Below are 27,867 nucleotides of genomic sequence, written 5' to 3'. Positions count from 1 at the left end.
CGACTGAGCTGCTGGGAATCTTTTATCTTCATTTTAGACACGGCGATCAACTTTGATCGCCGCATCTAAAGGGTTAATGGCGTGCCGCACGCTATTAGCCCAGGATCCTGGCTATCATAAGCCTCCGGGACCGACCTGGTATGACGCGGGGTCACAGCAGTGACCGGGCGTAGGGCGTACAGGTACGCCACATGTCCTTAAGAAGTTAAACAATTTACATACAACCGAGGTTAAACTAACAGGCCAATAATTCCCGGGGTCACCTTTTGACCCCTTTTTAACCTGTTGGGGCCGGAGGGCGTACAGGTATGCCCTCGCTTCCTGGTACTTAAGGACGGAGGGCGTACAGGTACACCCTCCGCATTTCCAATCACCGCAGGGCGGTGATCGGAACAGGATGACTGCTGATATCTACCAGCAGGTATCCCCTTCAAATGCCTGGGGGGGGGGGCGTCCGCAAATCGCTGGTCAATTCAGGTGACCCAATCGCCTGGAAAATAAAGTGATCAGCTCCGACCATTCTAAAGGATAGGAGCGAGCCACCTCCTCCTATCTCCTGCCATTGGTCAATCAGGACTGATCGACCAACGGCAGTTGCGAGCAAAGGGGGGGGTTAAAGTTCATTTCCCCTGCTCTACCCACCTATCAAAGTCCAGGCAGAGCGGGTGGGACATGGCCAGCGGCTTACCGGTGGCATTGGATTAGCAACGGCGGCATGGGAGCGGTGGCGGCAGCATGGGAGCGGCCGCAAGGAAGCGGCGGCAGAAGCAGGAGGAGGCATGCTGGAAAGTGCGGCTGTGGAGAAGGCTGAAGTGAAGATCGCTGGTAAGTGATCTTCACTGTGGCCTTCTAAAAGTTGCTAAACTACAACTCCCAACATGCCCAGACAGCCAAAGGCTCTGACTCTGACTGTCTGGGCATGCTGGAAGTTGTAGTTTTGCAACATCTGAAGTGGCACAGTTTGGAGACCACTATTTGGTGGTCTCCAAACTGTAGCCCTCCAGATGTGGCAAAACTACAATTCTCAGCATGCCTAGACAGTCAGTGCATGCTGCAAGTTGTAGTTTTGCGACATCTGGAGGACCACAGTTTGGAGACCACTACACAGTGGTCTCCAAACTGTGGCCCTTCAGATATTGCAAAACTACAACTCCCGGCATGCCTGGAAGTCTGGGCATGCTTGGAGTTGTAGTTTCTCAACATCTGGGGGCTACAGTTTGGAGACCACTACTTAGCGGTCTCTAAACTGTTCTTCCCCAGTTGTTGCATAACTACAACTCCTAGCATGCCTTTCAGGATGCTGGGAGTTTTGCAACAGCTGTAGGTACACTGGTTGGGAAACACTGAGCTAGAGTCTGTTTCCTAACTCAGTGATTCCAACCCGTGTGCCTCCAGCTGTTGCAAAACTACAACTCCCAGAATGCACTGACAGACCGTACATACTGGGAGTTGTAGTTTTGCAACAGCTGGAGGCACACGGGTTGGAATCAGTGAGCTAGAGTCTGTTTCCGAACTCAGTGGTTCCCCACCAGTGTGACTACAGCTGTTGCAAAACTACAACTCCCAGCATGTATGGTCTGTCAGACAGTGCATGCTGGGAGTTGTAGTTTTGCAACAGCTGATGGTTTGGGGCACCCTCCCCCCCCCCCCCATGTGAATGTAGAGGGTACATTCACATGGGCGGGGATTTACAGTAGATTTCCTTCTACAAGATTGAGCTGTGGCAAATTTTCCGATGCAGCTCAAACTCCCAGCGGAAAACTCACTGTGAACCCCCGCCAGTGCGAATGTACCGTAGTAAGTAAAACCCGTCCCCCGTCCCCCCCCCCCGTCCCCCCCCCCAGTAAAAATTAAAAATGTCTTATACGGCAGTGTTTCCTAAACAGTGCCTCCAACTGTTGCAAAACAACAACTCCCAGTATTACCGGACAGCCATTGACTGTCCTGGCCGGCTAGGAGTCTTGCAACGGCTAGGAGTCTTGCAACAGCAGGCACCCTCTTTGGGAAACACTGCTGTAGGGTTTTGGTGTAAACAAGCCCCATCCTTGTATCCGGGTCCGCCCTTATTGCAAATTCCTCATTTAGGCGTAAAATGCACATGGTGCTTTCACACTTCAGAGCCCTGTCGTATTTCAAGGGAACAGTTTAGGGCCACATATGGGGTATTTCCGTAAATTGCGTTACAAACTTTGAGGGGCTTTTTCTCCTTTTACCCCTTATGAAAAGGTAAAGTTGGGGGCTACACTAGCATGTTAGTGTAAAAAAATTTAAAAAAATTACACTAACATGCTGGTGTTGCTCCATACTTTTCATTTTCACAAGAGGTAAAAGGAAAAAAAGACCCCCAAAATTTCTAACGCAATTTCTTCTGAGTACGGAAATAGCCCAAATGTGGACGTAAAATGCTCTGCGGACGAACTACATGGCCAGAGAGCGCCATGTACATTTGAGGCCTAAATTGGTGATTTGCACAGAGGTGGCTAATCGTTACAGCGGTTCTGACATAAGTGTAGTCAGAACATACCCCATGACATAAATGAGTAAGAACATACCCCATATGTGGATGTTAAGTGCTCTGCGGGCGAACTACAATGCTCAGAAGAGTAGGAGCGCCATTGGGCTTTTGAAGAGAGAATTGGCTGGAATTGAGGCCATGTGTGTTTACAAAGCCCCCATAGTGCCAGAACAATTGACCCCCCCCACATGTGACCCATTTCCATTTTGGAAACTACACCCCTCACGTAATGTCATAAGGGGTACAGTGAGCATTTATGCCCCACAGGTGTCTGACAGATTTTTTTTGAAGAGTTGTCCGTAAAAATGAAAAATTTTATTTTTCATTTGCACAGCCTGTTGTTCCAAAGACCTGTCAAATGCCAGTAGGGTGTAAATGCTCACTGCACCCTTTATTCAATTCTGGGAGGGGTGTAGTGTCCAAAATGGCATCACATGTGAGGGGTCCACTGTTCTGGCAGGCACCATGGGGGCTTTGTAAACGCACATGGCCCCCAACTTCCATTCCAACCAAATTCTCTCTCCAAAAGCCCAATGGCGCTCCTTCTCTTCCAAGCATTGTAGTTCACCCGCAAAGCACTTTACATCCACATATGGGGTATATCCATACTCAGAAGAAATGGGGTTACAAATTATTTTTTTTTCTCTTATTACACCTTGTGAAAATTAAAAATTTGGGGTAACACCAGCATTTTATTGAAAAATTTATTTTTATTTTTACGTCCCAATTTAACGAAAGTTCATCAATCACCTGTGGGGTGTTAAGGCTCACTGTACCCCTTGTTACGGTACTTGAGAGGTGTAGTTTCCAAAATAGTATGCCATGTTTTTTTTTTTTTTTTACTGTTCTGGCATCATGGGGGCTTCCTAAATGAGACATGCCCCCCAAAAACCATTTCAGCAAAATTCGCTCTCTAAAAGCCCAATGTCGCTCCTTCCCTTCTGAGCCCTCTAGTGCACCCACAGATCACTTAAACTCCACATATGAAGTATTTCCTTACTCGAGAGAAAATGAATTACAAGTTTTTGGGGGGCCTTTTTACCTTTTACCCCTTGTTAAAATGAAGAAAATTTTTATTTTTCTCCTCCACTTTGCTGATATTCCTGTGAAACACCTAAAGGGTTAACACACTTTTTGAATGTCATTTTGAACACTTTGAGGGGTGCAGTTTTTATAATTGGGTCCATTATAGGGGATTTGCAACATAAACACCCTCAAATTCACTTCTAAACTTAACTGGACCCTGAAAAATTCTGATTTTGAAATTTTCAAGAAAAATTGGAAAATTGCTGCTATACTTTGAAGCCCTCTGATGTCTTCAACAAGTAAAAACATGTCAACTTTATGATGCAAACATAAAGTAGACATATTGTATGTGTGAATCAATATGTCATTTATTTGACATGTCCCTTTTCCTTACAAGCAGAGTGCTTCAAAGTTAGAAAAATGCAACATTTAAAAAAATTTCCTGAAATTTTTGAATTTTTCACCAAGAAATGATGCAAGTATTAACATAAATTTACCACTAACTAAAAGTAGAATATGTCACGAAAAAACTCAGAATGAAATTTATAAGTAAAAGCATCACAGAGTTATTAATACATAAAGTGACAGTGGTAAGATGTGCAAAAAATGCTCCCGTCCTTAGGGTTATAATGGGCTCTGTCCCCAAGGGGTTAAATATTGGCACTACATTTGCCATGCGACAGTCCTGTGGAGCAGTTCCTGTCACTATAGTGTCTTTGTACAATAAAGATATATTTGATTATAGGATTATCTTTGGGTGTGCACTTTTATACAGTGATCCTTTTCTCCTTTGTTTGCCTTATCTGACCACATGACATTCTCTCAATCCTCTTCTGGATCATCCAAATGCTCTCTAGCAAACTTCACACGAGCCCGGACATGTACTGGCTTAAGCAGGGGGACATGTCTGGCACTGCATGATTTGAGTCCCTGGCGGCGTAGTGTGTTACCAATGGTAGCCTTTGTTACTTTAGTCCCAGATTTATGCAGGTCATTCACTAGGTGTCCCCCCCATGTGGTTCTGGGATTTTTGCTCACCGTTCTTGTGATCATTTTGACAACACCACGGGGTGAGCCCCATCTTGCGTGGAGCCCCAGATCGAAGGAGATTATCAGTGGTCTTGTATTTCTTCCATTTTCTAATAGTTGCTCCTGCCGTTGATTTCTTCACACTAAGCTGCTTGCCTATTGCAGTTTCAGTCTTCTCAGTCTGGTGCAGGTCTACAATTTTGTTTCTGGTGTCCTTTGACAGCTCTTTGGTCTTGGCCACAGTGGAGTTTGGAGTGTGACTGTTTGAGTTTGTGGACAGGTGTCTTTTATACTGAGAACAAGTACAAACAGGTGCCATTAATACAGGTAACGAGTGGAGGACAGAGGAGATTCTTAGGCTAGGTTCAGACTACGGAATCTCCGGGCAGAAAATTTTATTTTCCACCATAATAATTTTCCACCATAATTTGCAAATAAATTCTTTAAAAATCAGACAATGTGATTTTATGGATTTTTTTTCCACATTATGTCTCTCATAGTTGAGGTATACCTATGATGAAAATTACAGGCCTCTCTCATCCTTTTAAGTGGGAGAACTTGCACAATTGGTGGCTGACTACATACTTTTTTGCCCCACTGTACATTTATACAAATCACAGACAGATCTATATATATATATAAAAATATATATATTGTGAGAAGGTGAAAGGTATCGTGGTGGATGGGCGACATGTGTCACCAAGGCTCCTGGCTTTGGTGAAGTAACAGCCGGTATTCGTTCAGTGTCTAGGCTGTGGATTATGACATTGTCAAGGGTGAGATCTTGGTAAGATTGGGGGTTAATGTGTGGGTCCGGGCCCAGAGAGTAAGGCAGTGGGAATATAAGCCGGCTGAGCCTGCCTGGCCGCAATATTATGACTTGTTGCAGCGGTGCAGAAGTGGTTACAGCCAGAGGTCCTGAGTCCCACTGCCATGCTGGACCGTCTCCTGGCCGATATGTTCTGCAGGGCTCTGCCTTACACCCTCCTGAGCTGGATTGGCTAGGCGTCCCCTAGCAACGCACTGGGTATGGTTGACCTCGTAGAGAGGTTCGAGGCCACTGTAAAATTGCGGGAGGGGGCGGTTAAACCCAGGAGGTCCCCACCTTTGCCCAGGCACCTGGAAAGCCCTAAAAGCCTGGCCCCATTACTATGTTTGGACTGTCACAAACCAGGTCATGTTAGGGCTAATTGTCCCCAGCGGCAGGAACCAATGGACACAAACTATGCACTGCGGCCGCCACTGTATACCCAGAGACTGTGTGCCACCGGTATCCCCAGGGCAGGAGACTCGGGTCACCTCCACCAGGCGAAGGTGGGAGGTTGTGTTGTGGAGGCGTTGTTGAACTCGGGGAGTATAGTGATCCTAGTGAGGTCCAACCTGTTGCCGCACACGGACTACACGGGATGACAGGCTGGGGTATTGTGTATCCACGGTGACCTAAAAGACTATCCCACCGCCCTGGTGACCGTGTCAACCCCAAACGGCCAATGGGCTCTTGAGGTGGCCATTGCTACAAAGTTATCACACAAACTGATTATTGGGAGAGACTTTCCAGGGTTTGTGTCTTTGTGGCCCCAGATAAGAGCTCCCCAGACCTGTGAGGCAGGGGTGTCCCCAATAGACTGGCCCAACTCAGGGGTGACCCCAGAACCCTAGGAACCTGAGTTGGAAGCAACCACAGTTGGGTTGACCACTCCTATGGTGGAAGAGATGGAGACATCTCCACTGCATGTAATGGTAGGAGATGTGGAGGAGCTGCCATCAGGTCCTGAGTTGGCAGAGCTCAATGTCTACGGAAAAAATTTCGGTACAGCACAGCATCAAGACCCGACATTATCTCGAGCCTTCTAAAAAATGTCTTAATTGTAGAAGGTGCACCACATCAATTGGGGGCCGAGACTGTGGTCCATCAGAGGATGTTATACCGGGTAAATTAGGTGTGGGGTGAGAATGTGGAACAATTGGTGGTACCTAAAGCATATCGGAGACTGGTGTTAGCCCATCAACTTGTTCTAGGGGGGCATCTGGGCCAGCAGAAGACGCAGGGCCGAATTTTGCAGTGTTTTTACTGCCCCAGTGTGTATAAAGAGGTCAAGAGGTATTGTGAATCTTGCTCAACATGCCAAATAACTAGCCCCCAGCCACATTACCGTAGTCCCCTGGTTCCGCTCCCGATTATCGAGGTCCCATTTGAACAGATCGCTATGGATCTTGTAGGCCCGTTGCCAAAATCCGCTAGGGGGCACCAACACATTCTAGTAGTCCTGGACTATGCGACTAGGTATGTCGATGCACTGCCTTGGCGATATACCTCGGCTAAACTCATAGCTAAAGAGGCGTGGGAACAACAGCTCATGCCGCATAAAAGTGTAATTGAATATGTAACTCAGTTGCAGGAACGGATAGAAACAGTGTTGCCCCTGGTGAGGGAACACATGGAGGCAGCCCAGCGAGCTCAGAGCATAGTTTATAATCGCCAGGTTCAGGTTCGGAATTTTGACCCGGGAGATCGGGTTCTGGTACCAACGGTAAATTTCTGTCCAGGTGGCAGGGTCCCTACAAAGTGATCGAAAAGGTAGGGGAGGTAACGTACAGCCCAGCGAAGAACGCCAGAGCAAGTGTACCATGTACACTTGCTGAAACCTTGGAAAGATAGGGAGACTAGTGTGGATGAAAGCCCCGGTCAGGTTTGTTAGGGGTGGAGTTTCCCGGCCTTCAGTCTGGTGCGAGGGAAGTAGTTTCCACAGTGAAAATTGCTGACAGCCTTTCCCCTGCACAGACTCAGGAGGCCAGGGAGTTTGTCAGTAGGTACACCAACCAAGGTGTTCTCAGACCTTCCTGGGCGTACTTCTGTCATCCGCCATGACATTGTCACTGAACCCCAGGTAAAAATACGGTTGAAACCATATCGGGTACCTAAGTGGCAGCGACAAGCCATCTCGGAAGAAGTACAGCAGATGTTAAAACTGGATGTCATCGAGGAATCAAAGAGTAGTGGGCCAGTCTGATAGTCTTAATACCCAAGCCAGATGGAACGTTGTGTTTCTGTAATGACTTCCACAATTAATGAGGTGTCCAAGTATGATGCATACCCCACGCCCCAAGTTGATGAGCTTATTGAAAGGTTAGGACAGGCTCTGTATTTTTCTGTTTTGGACCTCACCAAAGGGTACTGGCAGGTGCCCTTGTCAGAGGCTGCCAAAGAGAAAACAGCCTTTATCACACCAGAAGGTTTGTTCCAGTACAAGGTATTACCCTTTGGTTTACATGGCGCTCCTGCTACGTTTCAAAGGCTAATGGATATTGTACTTCGGTCACATTGTCGGTATGCTTCAACTTATCTGGACCATATCATCATCCACAGTAAAACTGGGAGAGTTACCTTCCAAAAGTACAGGCAGTGGTAGACTCCCTTAGGAAGGCCGGGTTAACTGCTAACCCCATAAAGTGTACCATAGGGTTGGAAGACTCGGATCACCTCCGCCAAGTGAAGGTGGGAGGTTGTGTTGTGGAGGCACTGTTGGACTCGGGGAGTATAGTGACCCTAGTGAGGTCCAACCTGGTGCCGCACACGGACTACACGGGACGACAGGCTGGGGTATTGTGTATCCATGGTGACCTAAAAGACTATCCCACCGCCCTGGTGACCATGTCAACCCCAAACGGCCGATAGACTCATGAGCTGGCCGTGGCTACAAAGTTACCACACAAACTGATTATTGGGAGAGACTTTCCAGGGTTTGTGTCTTTGTGGCCCCAGATAAGAGCTCCCCAGACCTGTGAGGCACGGGTGTCCCCAATAGACTGGCCTTACTCAGGAGTGACCCCAGAACCTGAGTTGGAAGCAACCACAGTTGGGTTGACCACTCCTACGGTGGAAGAGACGTCAATCCCCACAATCCAGGCCACCTTTTGTTGGCCTTAAAGGCAACCTGTTTCACTAGCTGAGGGGGATTTGCTAGTTGCAGCTCACACTGCCAGAGAGAGCTGAGAGTGGAGTTCTTCCCTACTGTAAGGAGAGGAACCCGGAGTGCTTGCGGCGTTCATTTCCTGTTCACAGCGCCCCGGTCAGACTCGCTGACCGGGAGCGCTGCTCTGATTCCCCCGGCGGGGATGCGATCCGCGCGGCGGGACGTGCCTGCCCGCGGGTCGCATCCCGTTCTGCTCACCTGCCCCGTCCTCCTTCGGCTCCATCCCGACATGAGCAGCCCCGCTCTATAGGGCGCGCGCGCCGGCTCTATGAAATTTAAAGGGCCAGTGCACCACTAATTTGTACCTGGCCCAATCAGTGTAATACCACCAAACACTACATAAACCCACCTCCTCTTCCTGTCCTCGCCGGATCTTGTTGCCCTAGTGCCCTGAGAAAGCGTTTTGTGTGTATCCCAGCCTGTGTATCCAGACCCTTTGCCGTTGCGAACACGCCATCCAGTTCCGCACCCTCACCTCTGAGCTAGCTTGAAACAATGAGGCCCTCTGCGCGACCTTCAAGAAAGGTTTATCCAGCCACATCAAAGATGTTCTGGCCGCACGAGAAATTCCCGCTACCTTGCCTGAACTTATCCAGTTGGCCATAGATATACGCATAGATATGTGTTTCTCGGAAAGACGCCAGGAGCTCCGCCAAGAAAAGGATCTTGTTCACACCGGGCGGTTTTCTCGCTTGGCACCTCTCTTCCAGAGTCCTTTGCAACCTACTCCTGTGCCTCCCGCTGAGGCTATGCAAGTGGATCGGACTCGCCGCAGAAATGGAAATTTGTGCCTGTACTGCGCTAGTACTGAACATTTCCTTAAGGACTGTCCTATTCGCCCTCCGTGTCAGGGAAACGCACGCACCTAGTTTATGGGGGAGAGGCGTTGCTAGGTGTGAATTCATCCTCTCCACGCCTGACTATTCCATTGCGGATTTCTCCATCCGCTACTTCCTCCTTCTCTGCAGTGGCCTTCCTGGACTCAGGTTCTGCAGGAAACTTTATTGAAGCCTCATTTATCAACAGATTCAACATTCCTGTTACCCGTCTCATCAAACCCTTCTTCATTTCTTCTGTAAACGGGGAAAATCTGGACTGCATCGTGCATTACCGCACTAAACCTTTGCTCATGACCATTGGTGTTCTCCATCAAGAAAAAAATTAATTTTTTGTTTTGCCTAACTGTACCTCTGACATCCTTCTTGGCCTGCCCTGGCTCCAGCGTCACACTCCTACCCTCGACTGGACCACTGGGGACATTAAATCCTGGGGCTGTACCAACCAGCCAAGTCCCCGTCGCTACTCCATTGCCTGGCCTTCCAAAGGTCTATCAGGACTTTTCTGACGTCTTCTGTAAAAAGCAGGCGGAGGTCTTACCACCACATAGACCCTACGACTGCCCTATTGACTTGCTCCCTGGTACCACACCGCCCTGTGGCAGAGTTTATCCTCTCTCCGCTCCAGAAACTAAGGCCGTGACTGAATACATACAGGAGAATCTAAAGAGAGGTTTCATCAGGAAGTCTTCTTCTCCAGCCGGAGCGGGGTTCTTCTTCGTTGCCAAGAAGGACGGTTTGCTACGCCCCTGCATAGACTATCGTGGCCTCAATAAAATCACAGTAAAAAAACGCTACCCTCTGCCTCTCATCTCGGAACTCTTTGACCGTCTGCGTGGAGCAAAAATTTTCACTAAACTCGACCTCAGGGGAGCTTTTAACCTCATCAGAATCCGAGAAGGAGATGAGTGGAAAACCGCTTTTAACACCAGAGATGGCCACTTCGAGTATTTCGTCATGCCATTTGGACTTTGCAACGCCCCTGCAGTATTTCAAGATTTTGTCAATGAAATTTTTCGGGACTTACTGTATACCTGCATTGTTGTCTATTTAGACAACATCCTAATTTTTTCCTCCAATCTAGAGGAACACCGGCTCCATGTGCGTCAAGTGCTCCAGCGCCTTTGTGTAAATCATCTTTACGCCAAATTTGAAAAATGCCTTTTTGAACGCAGCTGTCTTCCTTTCCTGGGATACCTGGTCTCTGGACAAGGTCTTCAAATGGATCCTGACAAGCTCTCCGCGGTCTTGGATTGGCCACGCCCCTCTGGACTCTGTGCTATCCAGAGCTTCCTCGGATTCGCCAACTACTATCGTCAGTTTATTCCCCACTTCTCCACCATCGTTGCTCCTATCGTGGCACTGACATAGAAAAACACGAATCCGAGGTCCTTGCCTCCCCAAGTGGATGAAGCTTTTACTTGCCTTAAGGCCGCCTTCGCCTCTGCACCAGTCTTGTCCAGGCCAGATCCTCTGAAGCCTTTCTTCCTTGAGGTTGACGCCTCCTCAGTGGGAGCTGGAGCTGTCCTTCTCCAAAAAAACGCTAAGGGAAAAAACCTCACTTGCGGTTTCTTCTCCAAAACTTTTTCTCCTCCTGAAAAAAACTATTCTATAGGAGACCGTGAACTGTTGGCCATCAAGTTGGCACTTGAGGAATGGAGACACCTCCTGGAGGGATCCCTTCTCCCCATCACCATTTTCACTGACCATAAAAATCTGTCTTATCTCCAATCCGCCCAGCGGTTAAATCCTCGCCAGGCCAGATGGTCGTTGTTTTTTGCCTGCTTCAATTTTCAAATCCATTTTCGTCCTGCAGACAAGAATGTCAGGGCTGACGCTCTATCACGTTCCACCGATGCCTCAGAAGCCGAGACTCTTCCTCAGCACATCATACCTTCCGAGTGTCTGATCTTTTCTGCTCCTGCTTCTTTGATGCCAATTCCTCCAGGATATACTTTTGTTCCTCCACGTCTTCGCCTCCGGACTCTTAAATGGGGCCATTCCTCCCATCTGGCTGGTCACGCTGGAATCAAAAAATCTATACAGTTGATTGCCAGACACTATTGGTGGTCCTCCCTGGAAAAGGATGTGACCGATTTCGTACGAGCCTGTACAGTGTGTGCACGTGACAAGACTCCATGCCAGAAGCCTGCAGGTCTTCTCCTTCCTCTGCCTGTGCCTGAACAGCCTTGGTCCCACATAGCCATGGATTTCATCACTGACCTTCCTTTATCTCATGGCAACACTGTCATTTGGGTGGTCGTTGATCGTTTTTCCAAAATGGCTCATTTTGTCCCGCTTCCTGGCCTTCCTTCTGCGCCACAGTTGGCGAAGCAATTTTTTCTACAGATTTTTCGTGTTCACGGGCTTCCCACGCATATCGTCTCGGATAGAGGCGTTCAATTTGTTTCTAAATTTTGGAGAGCACTCTGCAATCAATTAAAGATCAAATTGAATTTCTCTTCCTCCTATCATCCCCCAATCCAATGGACAAGTGGAAAGAGTGAACCAGATTCTTGGTGGCTACTTGCGACATTTTGTCTCCTCCCGTCAAGATGATTGGGTCGACCTTCTGCCCTGGGCTGAATTCTCGTACAATTTCAAAAATTCTGAGTCTTCCTCCAAATATCCATTTTTTGTGGTGTATGGCCGTCACCCGCTGCCCCCCCTCCCTATTCCCACTTCGTCTGGAGTTCCTGCCATCGATGAATTAACCCAGGACTCCTCCTCTATCTGGAAGGAGACTCAAAAGTCGCTCTTACTGGCCTCTTCTCGCATGAAGAGACATGCGGATAAAAAGAGAAGAACTCCTCCTGTCTTTGCCCCTGGTGAAAAAGTGTGGCTCTCTGCCAAATACATACGGTTTCATGTCCCTAGCTACAAGCTGGGTCCTCGTTACCTCGGTCCATTTAAAATCAAAAACCAAATCAATTCTGTCTCCTACAAGCTCCATCTTCCTCCTTCTCTTCATATTCAAGTTTGTCCGAGGTAAAAAAAAAAATTCTTATTGATTGGGAGAATTGTGGCCCCGAAGAGAGGTCTTGGGAACCCGAGGCCAATATTCTCGACAAGGAGCTGATTCATAAATGTCTGGGTTCCAAAAAGAGGGGGAGACCTAAGGGGGGGGTACTGTAACGCCGAGCGCTCCGGGTCCCTCTCCTCCCCCGGAGCGCTCGCGGCGTTCAGCTCCTGTTCACAGCGTCCCGGTCAGACTCGCTGACCGGGAGCACTGCTCTGATTCCCCAGGCGGGGATGCGATCCGCGCGGCGGGACGTGCCTGCCCGCGGGTCGCATGCTGTTCTGCTCACCTGCCCCGTCCTCCTTCGGCTCCAAACCGGCATGCGCAGCACCGCTGTCTAGGGCGTGCGCGCACCAGCTCTATGAAATTTAAAGGGCCAATGCACCACTAATTGGTACCTGGCCCAATCAGTGTATTACCACCAAACACTACATAAACCCACTTCCCCTTCCTGTCCTCGCCGGATCTTGTTGCCCTAGTGCCCTGACAAAGCGTTTTGTGTGTATCCCAGCCTGTGTATCCAGACCCTTTGCCGTTGCCCCTGACTACGAACCATTGCCGCCTGCCTTGACCTCTTGCTACGTCCGACCTTGCCTTCGCCTTATCCTTGTGTACCACGCCTATCTCAGCTGTCAGTGAGGTCGAGTCGCTATCAGGGGATATGACCTGGGAGTTACCGCCGCAGCAAGTCCATCCCGCCGCGGGCTCTGGTGAGAACCAGTAACTTCTTAGAACCGGTTCTCTGGTACGGCCCACGTCATCGCCTCACTGACACAGAGGATACACTACCCGTATCCTACCCGCTTACCAGTCCGGTTCCTGACACCTACGTTTGCTCCAGGGTTGGAAGCTGGAGAGCAGCCTGCCTGGAGGCCTGGAAAAGACTTGCTTCATGCCGCATGGCATGGTCTGAGGTGTGAACAAGCACCTAACAAGTACAGGTGGACTTTTTGTTACGTTTTCCTTTGTTCTGCATTTAAAGACTGTTTGCTGTGTGACAAGTGTGAATAAAACACTGAACTTTGATTTGGAAAATACTGCTTCCTTGCCTTTATACTGCAACCGCACCTATTTGCAAGAGCGAGCCATCACAATATATATATATATATATATATATATATATATATATATATATATTTATATAGATATATGGGATATATGGTGACCCAGTAAAGAATCACATGCTCTTTTGTACGCCTGCCCATCCTGTGTGGAAGATGCTGCTTTAATGTCCGTCATGGGCCTACTCTCCTCAGAACTCTCTATAATCTACAGTATTATGCAATGTTATATAAGGGTTAGTGTATTTGTATTTTCTATGTATTTGTTACCTTAAGAAACCTGTTGTCTAGGACCTTGTTGTTAGGGGAGTATGCAGAGGTGAACCAGGTGACTTATCCGGCCAATGGGATCTCTCTAAATTCCTCCCATATATAGTGAGGTCTCTTGAGCTCTTGCTCTAAGTACTGAGGTACAATTTGGCGAGGAGTGGAATCTGTCTGTGGGGTGATTTTTAAGTAGGCCTGAGGCCTAGTCCAGCAACCATGCATCTACTACCTGTTAACCCCACTAACCAGGTGAAAGTCAAAGACTTGCGGTAAGCACTACAGTCTTGGGGATATTTTCAAGTCAAGTACAGTAAGTTAGTCAAACTCAAGTCACTAAAGTCGGGTGGGCTGCATACAAGTCAAGCCAGTCATATACAGCACAATCAACTATAAGTCCCAGCATGCTGATAAGCTTATCAAAGTTCACCCTGTATCTCCTTCAGGCTAAGTTTCTACTTTTTATTTTTAATTTTTTTTAAAAGCCAAGAAAAACGCCAATTCTGCCGCACAGCGTTTTTTCGGCAAAAAAATGCTGCGGCCAGATGTTAGCTGTAAATCAATCAGAAATCGCTAAATTAATTTTCCACTTGGCGTTTTTTTTAATCCTGTTGGTATTTTTTCACTCTTTTTTCACATTTTTCAGCTCCTTGGGGATTTTGCAAAATCGCATCATGTTGAGCCACTGGTGTTTTTTTCCTGAAATCGTGGCGTTTTTTTTTCTCATAGAAGTCTATGGGAGTAAAAAAAAACTGCAAGAAAAATGCCATGTGGGTTTTAACTTTGGCGTTTTTTTTCAGGCGGTTTTTATTCTCTTTTGGACTTTAGCGATCCAAAAAAGTGATGGAGATATCTTTTTAATAAAATTTCGTAGGGTACCATTAAAAAAAAAAAGATACAGTAGTGATGGACAAAATTGTATGTAACAAAATGTATCTTTTTTATAACAACATTTTTATACATTTTTTAACAGGGATCAATTTATGTGGACGGGCGGAGACCTAAAAATGTAGCTGACAATAATAAAAATGTAGTGTGTGTACGTTTTTCACTTTTTTCTTTATTTTTTAAATTTTTTTATGTAGTACAACTACTCCCAGCATGGAACACACTGCTCCATGATGGGAGTAGCAGTACCTGTACTAATTGACAGATCGCCCGTTGCGATCCTCCTGTATAATGTATAGATGCGGCCATTCGTCCGCTCTTCTATGGTCCCCTACACTGACGTATATATATACACCTATACATATTTCCCGCAGAGAGCTGTGAACGGCCAGATGGTTCCAGTCAATCACAGCTCTCTGTGGGAAATAGGAATATGTGTATATATACGTCAGTGCAGGGGACAATAGAAGAGCGGCCGGCCCCATCTATACATTATATAGAGGACATCCACTGTTATCTTTCCTTAACTGCAGGTACTACTACTCCTAACATGGAGCACACTCTGCTCCATGCTGGGAGCTGTAGTAAATGCATTAATAGACAGATCGCAACAGGTGTCAGAAGTTACACTCGCTGCGATCTATCTATTAATGCAGGTACTACAGCTCCCAGCATGAAGCAGAGTGTGCTCCATGTTGGGAGTAGTAGTACCTGCAGGTAAGAACAGATCACAGCGGGTATCACTACTGACACCTGATGTGATCGTCCTATCTATTGAAGATGTGGAGCGGCTTTCTCCTGTACTCCGTATCTCTGCACTATGCTCCGGCCAGTGATATGAATAGAACATCACTCATTCATATTTCCCTCTGAGAGCTGTGATTGGCTGCAACCATCCGGCCCATCCCCACTCTGGGCGGAAAATATGAATGAGTGAAGTTCTATTCACATCACTGGCTGGAGTATAGTGCAGAGATGTGAGCGTTGTGTAGAGCCGTTCCACATCTCTGCTATATTATGGACGATCACATCAGGTGTCACGACTGACACCCGGGCGATATGTCTATTAGTACAGGTACTACTACTCCCATCATGGAACAGTCTGTTTCATCCTGGGAGTAAAAGTACTACCTAAAAAATTTAAAAAAATAGAGAAAAAAAGTGAAACACACACACTTTATTAAAAATTAATTAAAAATGTGTTATAAACATTTCGTTAAATGACATTTTTTCCATCACTACTGCATCCTTTTTTTTTTTTTTGTACCCAACAAATTTTGCGTACCATAAAAAACTGCCAAGCTGCAATTTCCACACAAATGAAAAAACACCAGAAAAAACGCCAGACGCAGGAAATTGCACTGGCGCATTTTCTTGCGTTTTTTTCAAACCAAAAAACGCAGGACAAAAAAACAAGTAGAAACTTAGCCTCACGCTAACCTGAGCTGTAACGGATTGTACCATCTTTCCAACCTCAGTAAAGCATGCCAATTATTCGTAACTTTGCTTCGGAGTGATTATTTGCCCAGTGTCTTGCACAGGTGAAGCTGGTGTAACTCTGCTGGTGTATAGTAGTGTTGCTCGCGAATATTCGCAAATTAGCGAATATTCGCGAATATCGCACTATATATTCGTTTTTTTTTTCCACAGTACACATCACAGTGATCACCCCTCTCTGCTTCCAGCTTGTGTGGTGTAAGAAGGCTCTAATACTACTGTGTGAGACTGGCGTGCAAATTTTCGTATGTGCGAAAATTTGCATATGCTAATTTTCACATATGCGAATTTTCGCTTATGCAAATTTTTTTATATGCTAATTTTCTCTTATGCCAATTTTCGCATACGCAAATTTTCGCAAATGCGAAAATAAAATGTGAATATTACGAATATGCAAATTTGGCTAATATATGACGAATATTCGTCCATATATTCGCGAAATATCGTAAATTTGAATATGGCCTATGCCGCTCAACACTAGTGTATAGTCAACCATGCCCTGGTGTCACAAAACGATTAACTACACATTACCCCGTCCGACACCACACACACACATATATATAAATATATATATATATATATATATATATATATATATATATATATACCAAAAAAAACACCCACTGAATGTTGGGACAGAAGGACGTAGTATACTAAGGAGGTGTTCATGATATTGTGATCAGCAATTGTATTCCGAAGTCTGTTAACTAACAGGTATTCTCTTCCTTATAAAATTTAAATTCCTCTATCTCAATAGAGGTATGTTATGGTATTGCTTGTAGTGATATACCTACAATAAAAAAAAAAATACTTCTACGGTCAAAGTGGACTAATAGATACACTAATATAAAAACCTGTCATCATTTGGGCGGCCTTTCAACAAGACTTGTCAGTCTGCACTTACATTGGATAGCTATCTGCCTGTGTAAAAGGATGTTTATAGCTCCATTATAAACTCTTGTCGTAATACTTTAAATCTATTTTTCCCTGAAAGGCCAACCATCATTGTCAGTATGTTCTTGGGTGCTGTTGTACCAGGCCATACTGTAGAGAATATAGGACAAACTACAGCCACTGAACAGTCTAGTTTGACAGCAGTTAAGCAATTGTGTCCAAAATTGTCAGTGATGCTTTTTGGAGGCAACCTGGTTGAAGTGTCTTTGGCTAGGAGGGACTTGATGGTAAATTAGCCGCACACTAGACATTTTAGACAGCTGTAAAGGCCAATTTAGACCATTTTCTACTGGCTGTCATCTTTTTTTGTAAGGTGAAAAGGTGTGATAAATGCCAACTAATACCTGTCAAAAAGTTGATCTGCTGTGTTGGGTTTTTTCAGCTATTGGGAGGTGCTGTAATGGCTTTCATGTTGAATAACAGATCTGCATCCCATACTAGATACAACTTAGGCCAAAGATCATTACAGAAATCGATAAATCTGTTGTTTTAACTTACAGCATTGTGGTCTGAGAAAACAGCCTTCACAGACCAACCCTGAACTACAAGTTATTCAGAAAACAGCTGTCTGCAATCCCTACTGTATGGCAGAGAAAGCTGAGAAAGACTACAGTAGTGTCACATCAGCTGTCGCTTCCAGACAACTTGAGGTGTATCTAAGTTATGTTGAAATGACAGCTGATCTGACACTTCTAAGGCTAAATTATACCTAATTTTAATCTGGTTCACCCACACTATACCCCACTGTATTGGTTTAGTGCAGGTAAACCATGTGTCAGTTTTGTTTGAACATATGCACCAACCTACAAAAATAGTTTTTTGGTGTTGATTGAGGCTTCCATTATTCTTTTAATATATTTTTACTAACAATATAAATCAATCACATTCACTGGGGCAAATGTATTATTAGCCTACGGCGGACACACAGTTCTTTCAGCCATGTTTTGGGTAGCGGGAAGGTGACCCCAAAACATCCCTTTTCTATACAAAACAATGGGCCAAAACCTAGTTCTACTAAACTCAATGGCAAAGCATCCCTTAGTTCAAGCATATCTTAATTTTATGGCCATAACTGTTTTGGTAGCAAAATAAAGCGGCAAGCCCCCCCTCGCCCCCCCCCCCCCTTTTTTTTTTTTAGCTATTTACTTGCCATAATATATTTGTATTTTTTATGTAAATGTGTCAAAAATGTCTCATCTGTTAAAAAAACAAAAAAACAAGATGATAAAAAAGACTTAAAAAAGCGCCCCAAATGCAAAAAAAACAACCCTTTTCAGACAAATTGTTATTGAAAGCCACAAACATTTATTGAGCTATATTTTTTTTGTTGTTTTAATTTATTTATTTTTATTTTTTTTGCAGAATGCATCCATAAACCCACATGGCACTGTAGCAGCAAGAAAAAACACAGTAATACAGATATACTGTATAGGATTTAGAGTACAAGAACTACATCTGTTTTAACACCTTTATTAATTTCCATGATTTTAGCTTTTTTTATTGTGAAATTCTCAACTTTGCATGTTTCTGTGGCCTGGCCGGGGTGCACCTGGAAATCATTTTAAGAAGAGAACTGCCGGACTGTGCACTGTGAATTCTGCTGCCAGTGAAAACTCTGCTGTTTACACAGTTGGTTCGAAAATCCAAGGGATTTCCTCACACTTCTATTGGCAGCACCTGGGGCTTAACTCTAGGAACAAAATCCCATGTGTAGTATTTACTTCAAGAATTAGAATAACAATACACGTGCAACCTAAGAACTGTTGTTAAAATGCTGCACCAAATATCAACATACACAAAAGCAGAACAGCGAGACATCGAGCTATATCTTCCTGGTGTACTGTAGAAAGCATAATACTTTCTTGAATTTTTAGGGGGAAGGGTATAAAAAAAGATCAATAAATACATATATATATATATATATATATATATATATATATATATAATTTGGTTGTGACATTTAAAGGGTTTCCACTTTTAAGCCCTTTATGCTGATGGATACGACAGGAGCACTAACATAGTGTAAACCTAGCCTAAGCATGTCCCTCAATCTTTTATTTTGCTTTCATGCCAGCATTCCACCCATTCGATCCATGGGGGAGATTTATCAAAGGATTTAGAATGGTTTTTCCCATCTAAAATTGTTGCACAGAAAGTCACAGTCTAAATATGTGCGACTTTTCCGTGACTTTTGCTTTAGAGGATTTTTAGTCCACAATACATTCTAGGTTATTTTAGACCGAAAAATGCATTGGTGCTGAATTTATCAATAGCGACTTTTCGGCAAAAATTCTCATCGGGTGAAAGTACGCTGAAATGTCAGACCATGCTTGAGTAGGTTTAACCCTTTAAGGACGCAGGGTTTTTTCAGTTTTTGCATTTTCATTTTTTCCTCCTTACCTTTTAAAAATCATAACCCTTTAAATTTTCCACCTAAAAATCCATATTATGGCTTATTTTTTGTGTCACCAATTCTTCTTTGCAGTGACATTAGTCATTTTACCCAAAAATCCACGGCAAAACGAAAAAAAAAATCATTGTGCGACAAAATCGAAGAAAAAATGTAATTTTGTAACTTTTGGGGGCTTCCGTTTCTATGCAGTTCATATTTTGGTAAAAATGACACCTTATTATTCTGTAGGTCCATACGGTTAAAATGATCCCCTACTTATATAGATTTGATTTTGTCGTACTTCTGGAAAAAATCATAACTACATGCACGAGAATGTATACGTTTAAAAATGTCCTCTTCTGACCCCTATAAAACTTTTATATTTTTCCACATACAGGGCAGTATTAGGGCTAATTTTTTGTGCCGTAATCTGAAGTTTTTATCGGTATTTTTGATCACTTTTTATTAATTTTTTAATGGTATAAAAAGTGACCAAAAACACGCTTTTTTGAACTTTGGAATTTTTTTACGTGTACGCCATTAACCATGCGGTTTAATTAACAATATATTTTTATAGTTTGGACATTTACGCATGCAGCGATACCACTTGTTTATTTTTATTGACACAGTTTTATATTTTTAATTGGAAAAGGGGGGTGATTCAAACTTTTATTAGGGAAGGAGTTAAATGATCTTTATTAACACTTTTTTTTATTTTATTTTTTTGCAATGTTATAGCTCCCATAGGGTCCTATAACATTACATACACTGATCTTTTACACAGATCACTGGCATGTATTAACACGCCTGTGATCAGTGTTATCGGCGCTTGACTGCTCCTGCCTGGATCTCGGGCATGGAGCAGTCATTCGCCAAATCGGACACCGAGGAGGCAGGAAGGGTCCCTCCCAGTGTCCTGTAAGCTGTTCGGGACGCCGGTCCCGAACAGCCCAACTGAGCAGTCGGGATAGTTTCACTTTCGCTTCAGATGCGGTGGTCAGCTTTGATCGCCGCATCTGAAGGGTTATTACAGGGCATCACCGCAATCGGTGATGTCCTGTATTAGCCGCAGGTCCCGGCCGTTGATGGCCGCCGGGACCGACCCGATATGGCATATGGCGGGAGCCGGCACAGGACTTAAACATAAGTTCTTCATCGTTAAGGAGATAAATACAGTCTAAACCGTAGATCCCAAAGTCCGTGCGCAAAATTTATCAAGAGCCGTGCGACTTTTGATAAATTAGGTGAACAATAGACTGGCCTTAGGCTCTGTAGGTTGGTCTATATTGATGCGGGAAATAGACAACTTTGACAAATCCCCCCAATGTGCAGTATACTCCATAAAGGGTTAATTCCTAGATACTTGTACTCTGCTGGGAGAATCTGGGAATGAGTTAGGGATCCACAGTTTTATCAAAATGTATACTACTGGATGTTAGTTGTTGAAACGGTGTTGTGAAGAAATAGATCAACGTACAACATGTGGATGTGCAGCTATGTCTGTCTGTCTTTTTCTGTGGAAAACTCACCTCATAAACTCATCTGCACAAAATCATGTGGATTTGCCACTGCAGATTTGTTAACAAAAACTATAGGGGGGAATTCATCAAAACCTGTGTAGAGGAAGAGTGGTGCAGTTGCCCATAGCAACCAATCAGCTCACTTCTTTCATTTTTAAAGAGGCCTGTGAAAAATGAAAGAAGCGATCTGATTGGTTGCCATGAGCAACTGCACCACTCTTCCTCTGCACGGGTTTTGATAAATCTCCCCCTATGTATTTCAAATCCACAGTTGCAGATTTTGACCTCCCCATCAAGGTCACAATAAACTCATTAAAAACAAAAATGAAATGTATTGTAATGGGAGTGAACATGACCCTGATAAAACTAAACTCGGGCTTCAATGATATCTTTGTACGCATCCACTTTCCTAAAGATTCTTTATAATTCAGACAGAAAAATAAATATATATTAAGCTGTATGTATAGTACATTGTTTCTAGGGGAGAATCTTTCTAGACATATTACGTCCAACAGAATCTGGTTGTCTTTACAAATGTGATTTCTCTCTGACAGAAGCTTGTCTTGTGTGAAATTCATGGCAAACTGCTCCTTTCTATTACGTGTGTGTGTGTGTATATATTTTAGTAAAACCTCTTTGGAACCAAGGATTTATTAAATGTTATGCATAGACTTAAAAAAAAAAAAAAAGGGGGGGTTATCCACTATTAGAAAAAAATATATTTCCAAATGTACAAAAATATGAAAACTAAAAAAAATAAAAAAATAAATAAAATGTACTCACCTGTGTGATCTTGCTTTTTAAAAGTGGATAACCCCCTTTAAAATATATACATTTTTAATTATTTCTAATAGGATTTTTTCAGTGCACATCAGGGATGGCCTTTTATAACAACATTAAAATATATTTTTTTTATAATATGAAATTTAATGAAAAAATTATCTTGTTTACTATCTGTATGTTCCTATGTTTTCAGTACCATCTACAAAACAATCATTGTTAACCATAGCAAATTTGTTCAGATAATTTCTAATTACCGTAATTTCGTTAAGAACATAAGACAGTAGTGAGGCACAAAGAGTGAGTCTTACAAGGTTTATACAGCAATACTGCCTTCATTCACTATAATGACCAATCCAGTCAAATTCTAAATAGTTTCTATTAGTTTTTGCATAAGCCTCTTAGTATGTAAAGCCCTTGGTCATCAGCACCTTAGTGAACACTATTGTTCTGGAGAGACTAGATAGCATCAAAACAAGAATCCTCAATTTTCATAGAGTAGAGTAATTGGAGCCGAGCTCTATGCTGGAGGCACCTGGATTGCCATAGTCAAGTCACTTCACCTTTGCCAGAGGGGGGCAGGTTGTGTAAACAATGGTTAATTTTAGCCACAAAGAAGCTATTAGAGGACCTTCAGGACATAATGAAAAGCACTGATTATCAATGCATAGCTTCTCCTGATGTTCTCCAGATAATGGAAAACCACTGGCTTGCAGACTGTAAAAGCTATTAACATGTAATCACTAGTACAACTATAGCCCACAATGACTAGTAAGCACACACACTTTAACAGTACATCTGTTTTATTTTACTGTAAAAAAATAAAGTGCAGTTAAACACTGTTACACAAGAACATAGAACGCTCCTTTTCCAGAAGCAAATACAAAACATTGAGAAAATTGTAGCTTTTTTTATGAGAAGTTTACAATCTCAAACTCCATAAGAGCAACAATTACAGAACAATATTAAATTAAAGGACTCAATAGGAGACTTGAACAAAATAGTCATTTCCAAGTTTTTCTTGTGTTCCAAGTGGAGTGCTAACACAGGAATACATTAGAAAGGGGCGTCAATGATTTATGGGCAAAAACAGCCTCACATCATGCTATTGCAGGGGTAAAATATGCATGTAACATGCACAATTTGCTGTAGATTAAACAATGCAATTTGTGGTAGATTTTTTTTTTGCCACGTTTAGACTATTACTAGACTGGGTTCACACATAGTATTTATATATGTTTAAGTGTGAACATTAAAAAGGACTTAAAATAAAGTAAAAAAAAAAATACTGTGGGAATATATTCTGAACATAGGCCTTTGGTCAGATTTTTTAGCTAAAATCTGAAGTGGGTAAAAAAAAAGTAGGATAAAAACCTTGTTTTGTCTAACTATACTGACCAAAGGACCATGTGTGAACCCAACCTTATACTAGTACTTTATTTCCAGGTATATACTTTGTGCAGCCAACCCCCCCCCCCAAAAAAAATAAAATAAAAAATTTACAAAGATTAAAAAACTGTGGGAACATAGCCTACATCATTTTTCCTTAAAAATACAATAATCTGTAAGGAAGGAGCTCCCACTGGTTAATAACTAAGCCTTAAAACTTTTTTTCTGTCATTTAGCATTTTTACATTTTTAATAAGGGGGAAAAAAGCCGCTTAGGAAACACAAGAAGGGGCAACTAATAAAGAGTGATTTTGACGTGATTTGCTCCAAGAATTGGTAGCATGGAGGACTTGGGTTGGTGGGAAGGTGGACGCGGCCTCACAGCACAAGTCATCTGTCACAAACATTACTAAAAACATAAGAGACGTAGCATTTACACCAGATATTGTGTCATTTCCATAAAAGCTTATTTTACCCGGCATAGTACCAAACTAGGTCCTGTTACTGTCCTTTGAGTCTCATCTAGTAAAACAATAAAACCTCCCCAGTGGGCTCAACACTTAGAAGGGGATTCATCTATCACAACCTGGTCAGTATGGTGGGCGAGTGGAAGGTAGTTTGTAGATTGGGGGTAGCTTGTAGATTGTGGGTAAAGGTTTCTGGCATCAATGTAAGAAGCTGGTGCCATTAATATGGTGTGCTCCCCTGGCACAGCATAGTTAATAAACTGTGGCTGTAAGAAAGGAGCGGCCGATTGCGCAGTGTGCATAAACTGTGCATTTGGCGGGCAGCCCATGACTGGAAATGCTTGTGGCATGTTCATATACAAATTGATATTTTCGGCTCCCAGACCACAGAGGTTTTGAGGACGAGCACTAAGCGATGCACGGGGGGCAGAGTTTGAGCTGGAGCTTGAGTGTCTTGAGACATCAGTAGATGGTTCGGTCTCCAAGAGTCGGCTTTGGGGAGCAGGCCCATTGATCTGGGTTTCTTCTTCAGGTTTAAGACATCTGCAACAGCATACTCCCACAAGAGCACCCACAATGACGAAGCTCACAAATATGGTGCCAACCAGAAGAAAGGGCAGGTATGTGGGCACTAGAAAGAAAAGAAAAATGGTTAGGAGGTGACTATGGTTAAAAAGGGATATTTAGGGTGCGTTCACATGCGGGGATTTTTTAGCGGGTTTTCCGCTGCGTATTTGAAAGGGGGCGGGCTCTTCTCGGCTGTCCGCAGCAGATTTTCCGCGGCGGAATTTACGCTTTGGAAAATCCGCCACAGTCCCTACTGACTTCAATGGGGCTTGTGGCAGATTTTCCGCAGTGTACATAACGCCGCGGAAAATCTTCTGCAGACAGCCGAGAAGAGCCCGCCCACTTTCAAATATGGAGCAGAAAACTTGCTAAAAAAAAAAAAAAAAAAAAAAGGGTGCGTGTGAACGTACCCCAACAACAATAGATTGGCCTGCCAATATATTAAGATAATATACTGGTCTTCCAGCCGTTATACTATGATATTCAGTTTTATGCATTTATAATACAATTACATAGGGGACAATTCCTGAACAAACCCCCATCCGACTTGGTTATGTTGCTACCCATTGAAGTCAGAATCCACAAGTGGATTTTCCTACAGCGAAAAAGTTAGGTACTCTAAAAAGAAATATACTGCAGAATATTTCATATATGTCAGACCCATAAGCATCACTCGCAGCTACTAGGCCCCATTGCAAAATCTGCATTAGGGCCCTCTGACAACCATGGGCCATTTAAAAAACACTGGTTATCTTATGTGGCAAAGGGGTATTGGGCCCATTTTTAAGATGGGAATACATTCAATGTTGGGAGGATGTCCAGCATAAACAGTAAACATACATAAAAACCAAGACATGAACACAGCATTGGGCTAGAATCACATATCTGGAATCAAGAAACAATTTCCTGCAATAAAACTTAATAAAAATATCGCTCTATTTCAGTGTTTCCCCAATCAGGGTGGCTCCAGCTGTTTCAAAACTACAACTCCCAGCATGCCCGGACAGCCGTTGGCTGTCCGGGCATGCTGGGAGTTGTAGTTTTGAAACAGCTGGAGCCACCCCGATTGGAAAACACTGCTATATATTTTTTTTTTTACGATTCCTTAACAGTACAAATATTTATTATATCACTGTTTTAGTACTATATAGACACATGAAATAACAGAAGACCAAAACGGGCACAAATGGGTGAATAATACAGATCTGACCAGTGTACTGGTAGTTGCTAAGGGGCCACACACACACCACAAGATATCTGCAATGACTGGCATTCCCTTGTGGAGTTAAAATTGCAATATTTTACATACATGTTCCTTCCAAGTAACAAAGTATCTAAAAATCTACTACTGTAGTGTACTAAACAAAATGTAACCTCCATCCGCTACTGTTCAATAGAGCAATTGTATACAAATAGCAACATTGGGCTTTTACCTGCAGCTGGCATCTCTACAGCCGACACTCCTTCCTTGAGTAGATCTTCCTGCTCCTCACTAGGACAGAGTCCTTGGTCCAGCCTGGCCTCACTGGCAGTACAGCAGTACCTTAGATTGCAAGACCCACAGCAGTAGGTAGATTCTACATGATCATATCTTTCTGGGCACTGAAACCCTGGGTGCCAACTTCCATAATTGTCCATCCATCCATGGCAGTACTCTCCAAACTGTGCCCAAGAACTACTTACATGCAGCAGCAACAGGATAAACAAAGGACACATGGTGCAAGCTGCAGAGGAAGACTAATAGCTTAGTGCTTATCCAGGGGGTAGATGAGTTTTATCAGCTGCTGCTATAACCCGCCTTCCCTGGGAGGGAGGGTCAGTCACCTTAGCCCCAGACACTCCACCCCTACCCCTCCTGTGCCACTTTTCATAAAGACATCAACACCTCAGAGCTGCCATCTTGTGTATTACACCTTACAACTGGTAGACTGTATAAACTGCTGAGCTTTTCATGCAGATCCAGTCTTATGGTAATTGTCCAATGATGTGCCAGCCCTTTTAAGTGTCCCTGAATTTACAAAGGGTTAATAACTCCAAATTGAATTAATACATGAGACTGACTCCCTTCTTACAGATAACAGCATCATTCTAATCTGCTTGTTCCCCCAGTCATGCAGTATATGTTACTGGTGCTGTGTGCTTTATCCTCACAATATGGCTTCATTCAGACTTTCTAAAAAACAAAACAAAAAACTATCAAATATGGATGTGTAATCATCATCATCATAAATAATCTGCTTGTCTCTGCAATCCGACAGTATATTTGTATTTTGATTTTCAAAAAAATTCCAGCCTGACATTCCGACAGGTTAGCACTAAGATTGCTCAAAAAACGTGCCTTCTATAGGGATTCGACAGAAAAAAATTGACATGTCAGTTCTGCAGAGTGCAGAACCGTAATTTCCACGAGCGATGTTTCCACCCTGTCAATTCCGCCATGTGCACGGTGCAGCTGAATCCCATTGAAAACAATGGGGCACATTTATCTAGGTATTTAGAGCCTTTTTTTTTTTTGCGTACAAAATGTCTCACAAAAAGTCTCACAAAAAGTCTCACATGCTCCTAAGCACTTTTTTGTGCGACTTTTGTGGGTAAATTAAAAAAGTTGCAATAAAGTCTCATCTGCAACATTTTTGTTTTGCTTATGTGCTCCAAATGTATCAATCCCCTGTGATAGTATGATAAATATGTAGCACATAAGCAAAACTAAAGCAAAAATAAATGACTTCAGAACTCGCTTACCAAAGCAACGATGATAAATATCGCCCCATGTGATTCTGCTGCAACAGAGTTTCCGTGCTGAATTTTTTTTAACAGATTCCACTCAAACTTGGTGGTGTTATTGGGGCCATAGGGTGTATTCACATACACCAGATCCGCACATCCGCACAGTTACAGATTTTACAAAGCGGTTAAAAATATATGAGTTGCCTTGTAAAATTTGCACTTGCTTATCTACAGTTGCAGATTTTACAACTATAAGGATAGGGTCACACGCAGGGCCCAAGGAATTTGGGACCCCAATCAACATAGACATGGAGGCCCCCCCTCCCTCCACACCTTATGCACGCAAAGCCTACAAAGCCTCTGAAATTCAAAACACTCTGTGCCCCCCATATATGATAATAATGCCCCCACATATAATAATTATAACCCATCCTGTTCCCCCCACACAATAATAATGCCTTCTGTCCTGTGCGTGCCCCTCGCATATAATGCCCCCTGTGCTGTGCCCTTCACATATAATGCCCTGGTCATGTTCCCCTGAGGGGTCATTATACGTGAGGGGCACAGGACAGGGGTAATTTAAGTGAGGGGCACATATCGGGGGGCATTATATGTGAGGGGCACATGACAGGGGGCATTATAAGTCAGGGGCACATGTCAGGGGGGCATTATATGGGCACATGACAGGGGGGCCCCCCTGTCATGTGCCCTCATATATAATACCCCCTGTCATGTGCCTCCACATATAATGCCCCATGTCCTGTGCCCCTCACATATAATGCCCCCTGTCTTGTGCCCCTCACATATAATGTCCCCCTTACATGTGCCCATGACTTATAATTCCCCCCCTGTTATGTGCCCCTCACTTATAATTTGCCCTTTTCTGTGCATGCCTCCCCCCCTCCCGCCGTTTTAATAATTCCCCTGTACCATAGTGCCCGAGCAGCTCACTCCAGCTGTCA

General features: G+C 43.8%; 1 protein-coding gene across 1 annotated transcript; it reads right to left on the bottom strand.

Moving 5' to 3' along the window:
- Positions 1–23,484: 23,484 nt before the first annotated feature.
- Positions 23,485–25,894, bottom strand: LOC130291904 (protein shisa-1-like). Its single transcript, XM_056541338.1, has 2 exons — positions 25,612–25,894; positions 23,485–24,242 (listed from the first exon to the last, which is right to left on the bottom strand). Exons 1-2 carry the CDS (start codon positions 25,892–25,894, stop codon positions 23,698–23,700), a joined length of 828 nt encoding a protein of 275 aa, XP_056397313.1. The 3' UTR covers positions 23,485–23,697.
- Positions 25,895–27,867: the final 1,973 nt, after the last annotated feature.

This window comes from Hyla sarda, chromosome 9, assembly GCF_029499605.1.
Source record: "Hyla sarda isolate aHylSar1 chromosome 9, aHylSar1.hap1, whole genome shotgun sequence".
Taxonomy (NCBI): Eukaryota; Metazoa; Chordata; class Amphibia; order Anura; family Hylidae; genus Hyla; species Hyla sarda.
The sequence above is the reverse complement of the archived record's forward strand: the minus strand, read 5'-3'. Positions and strand labels throughout refer to the sequence as shown.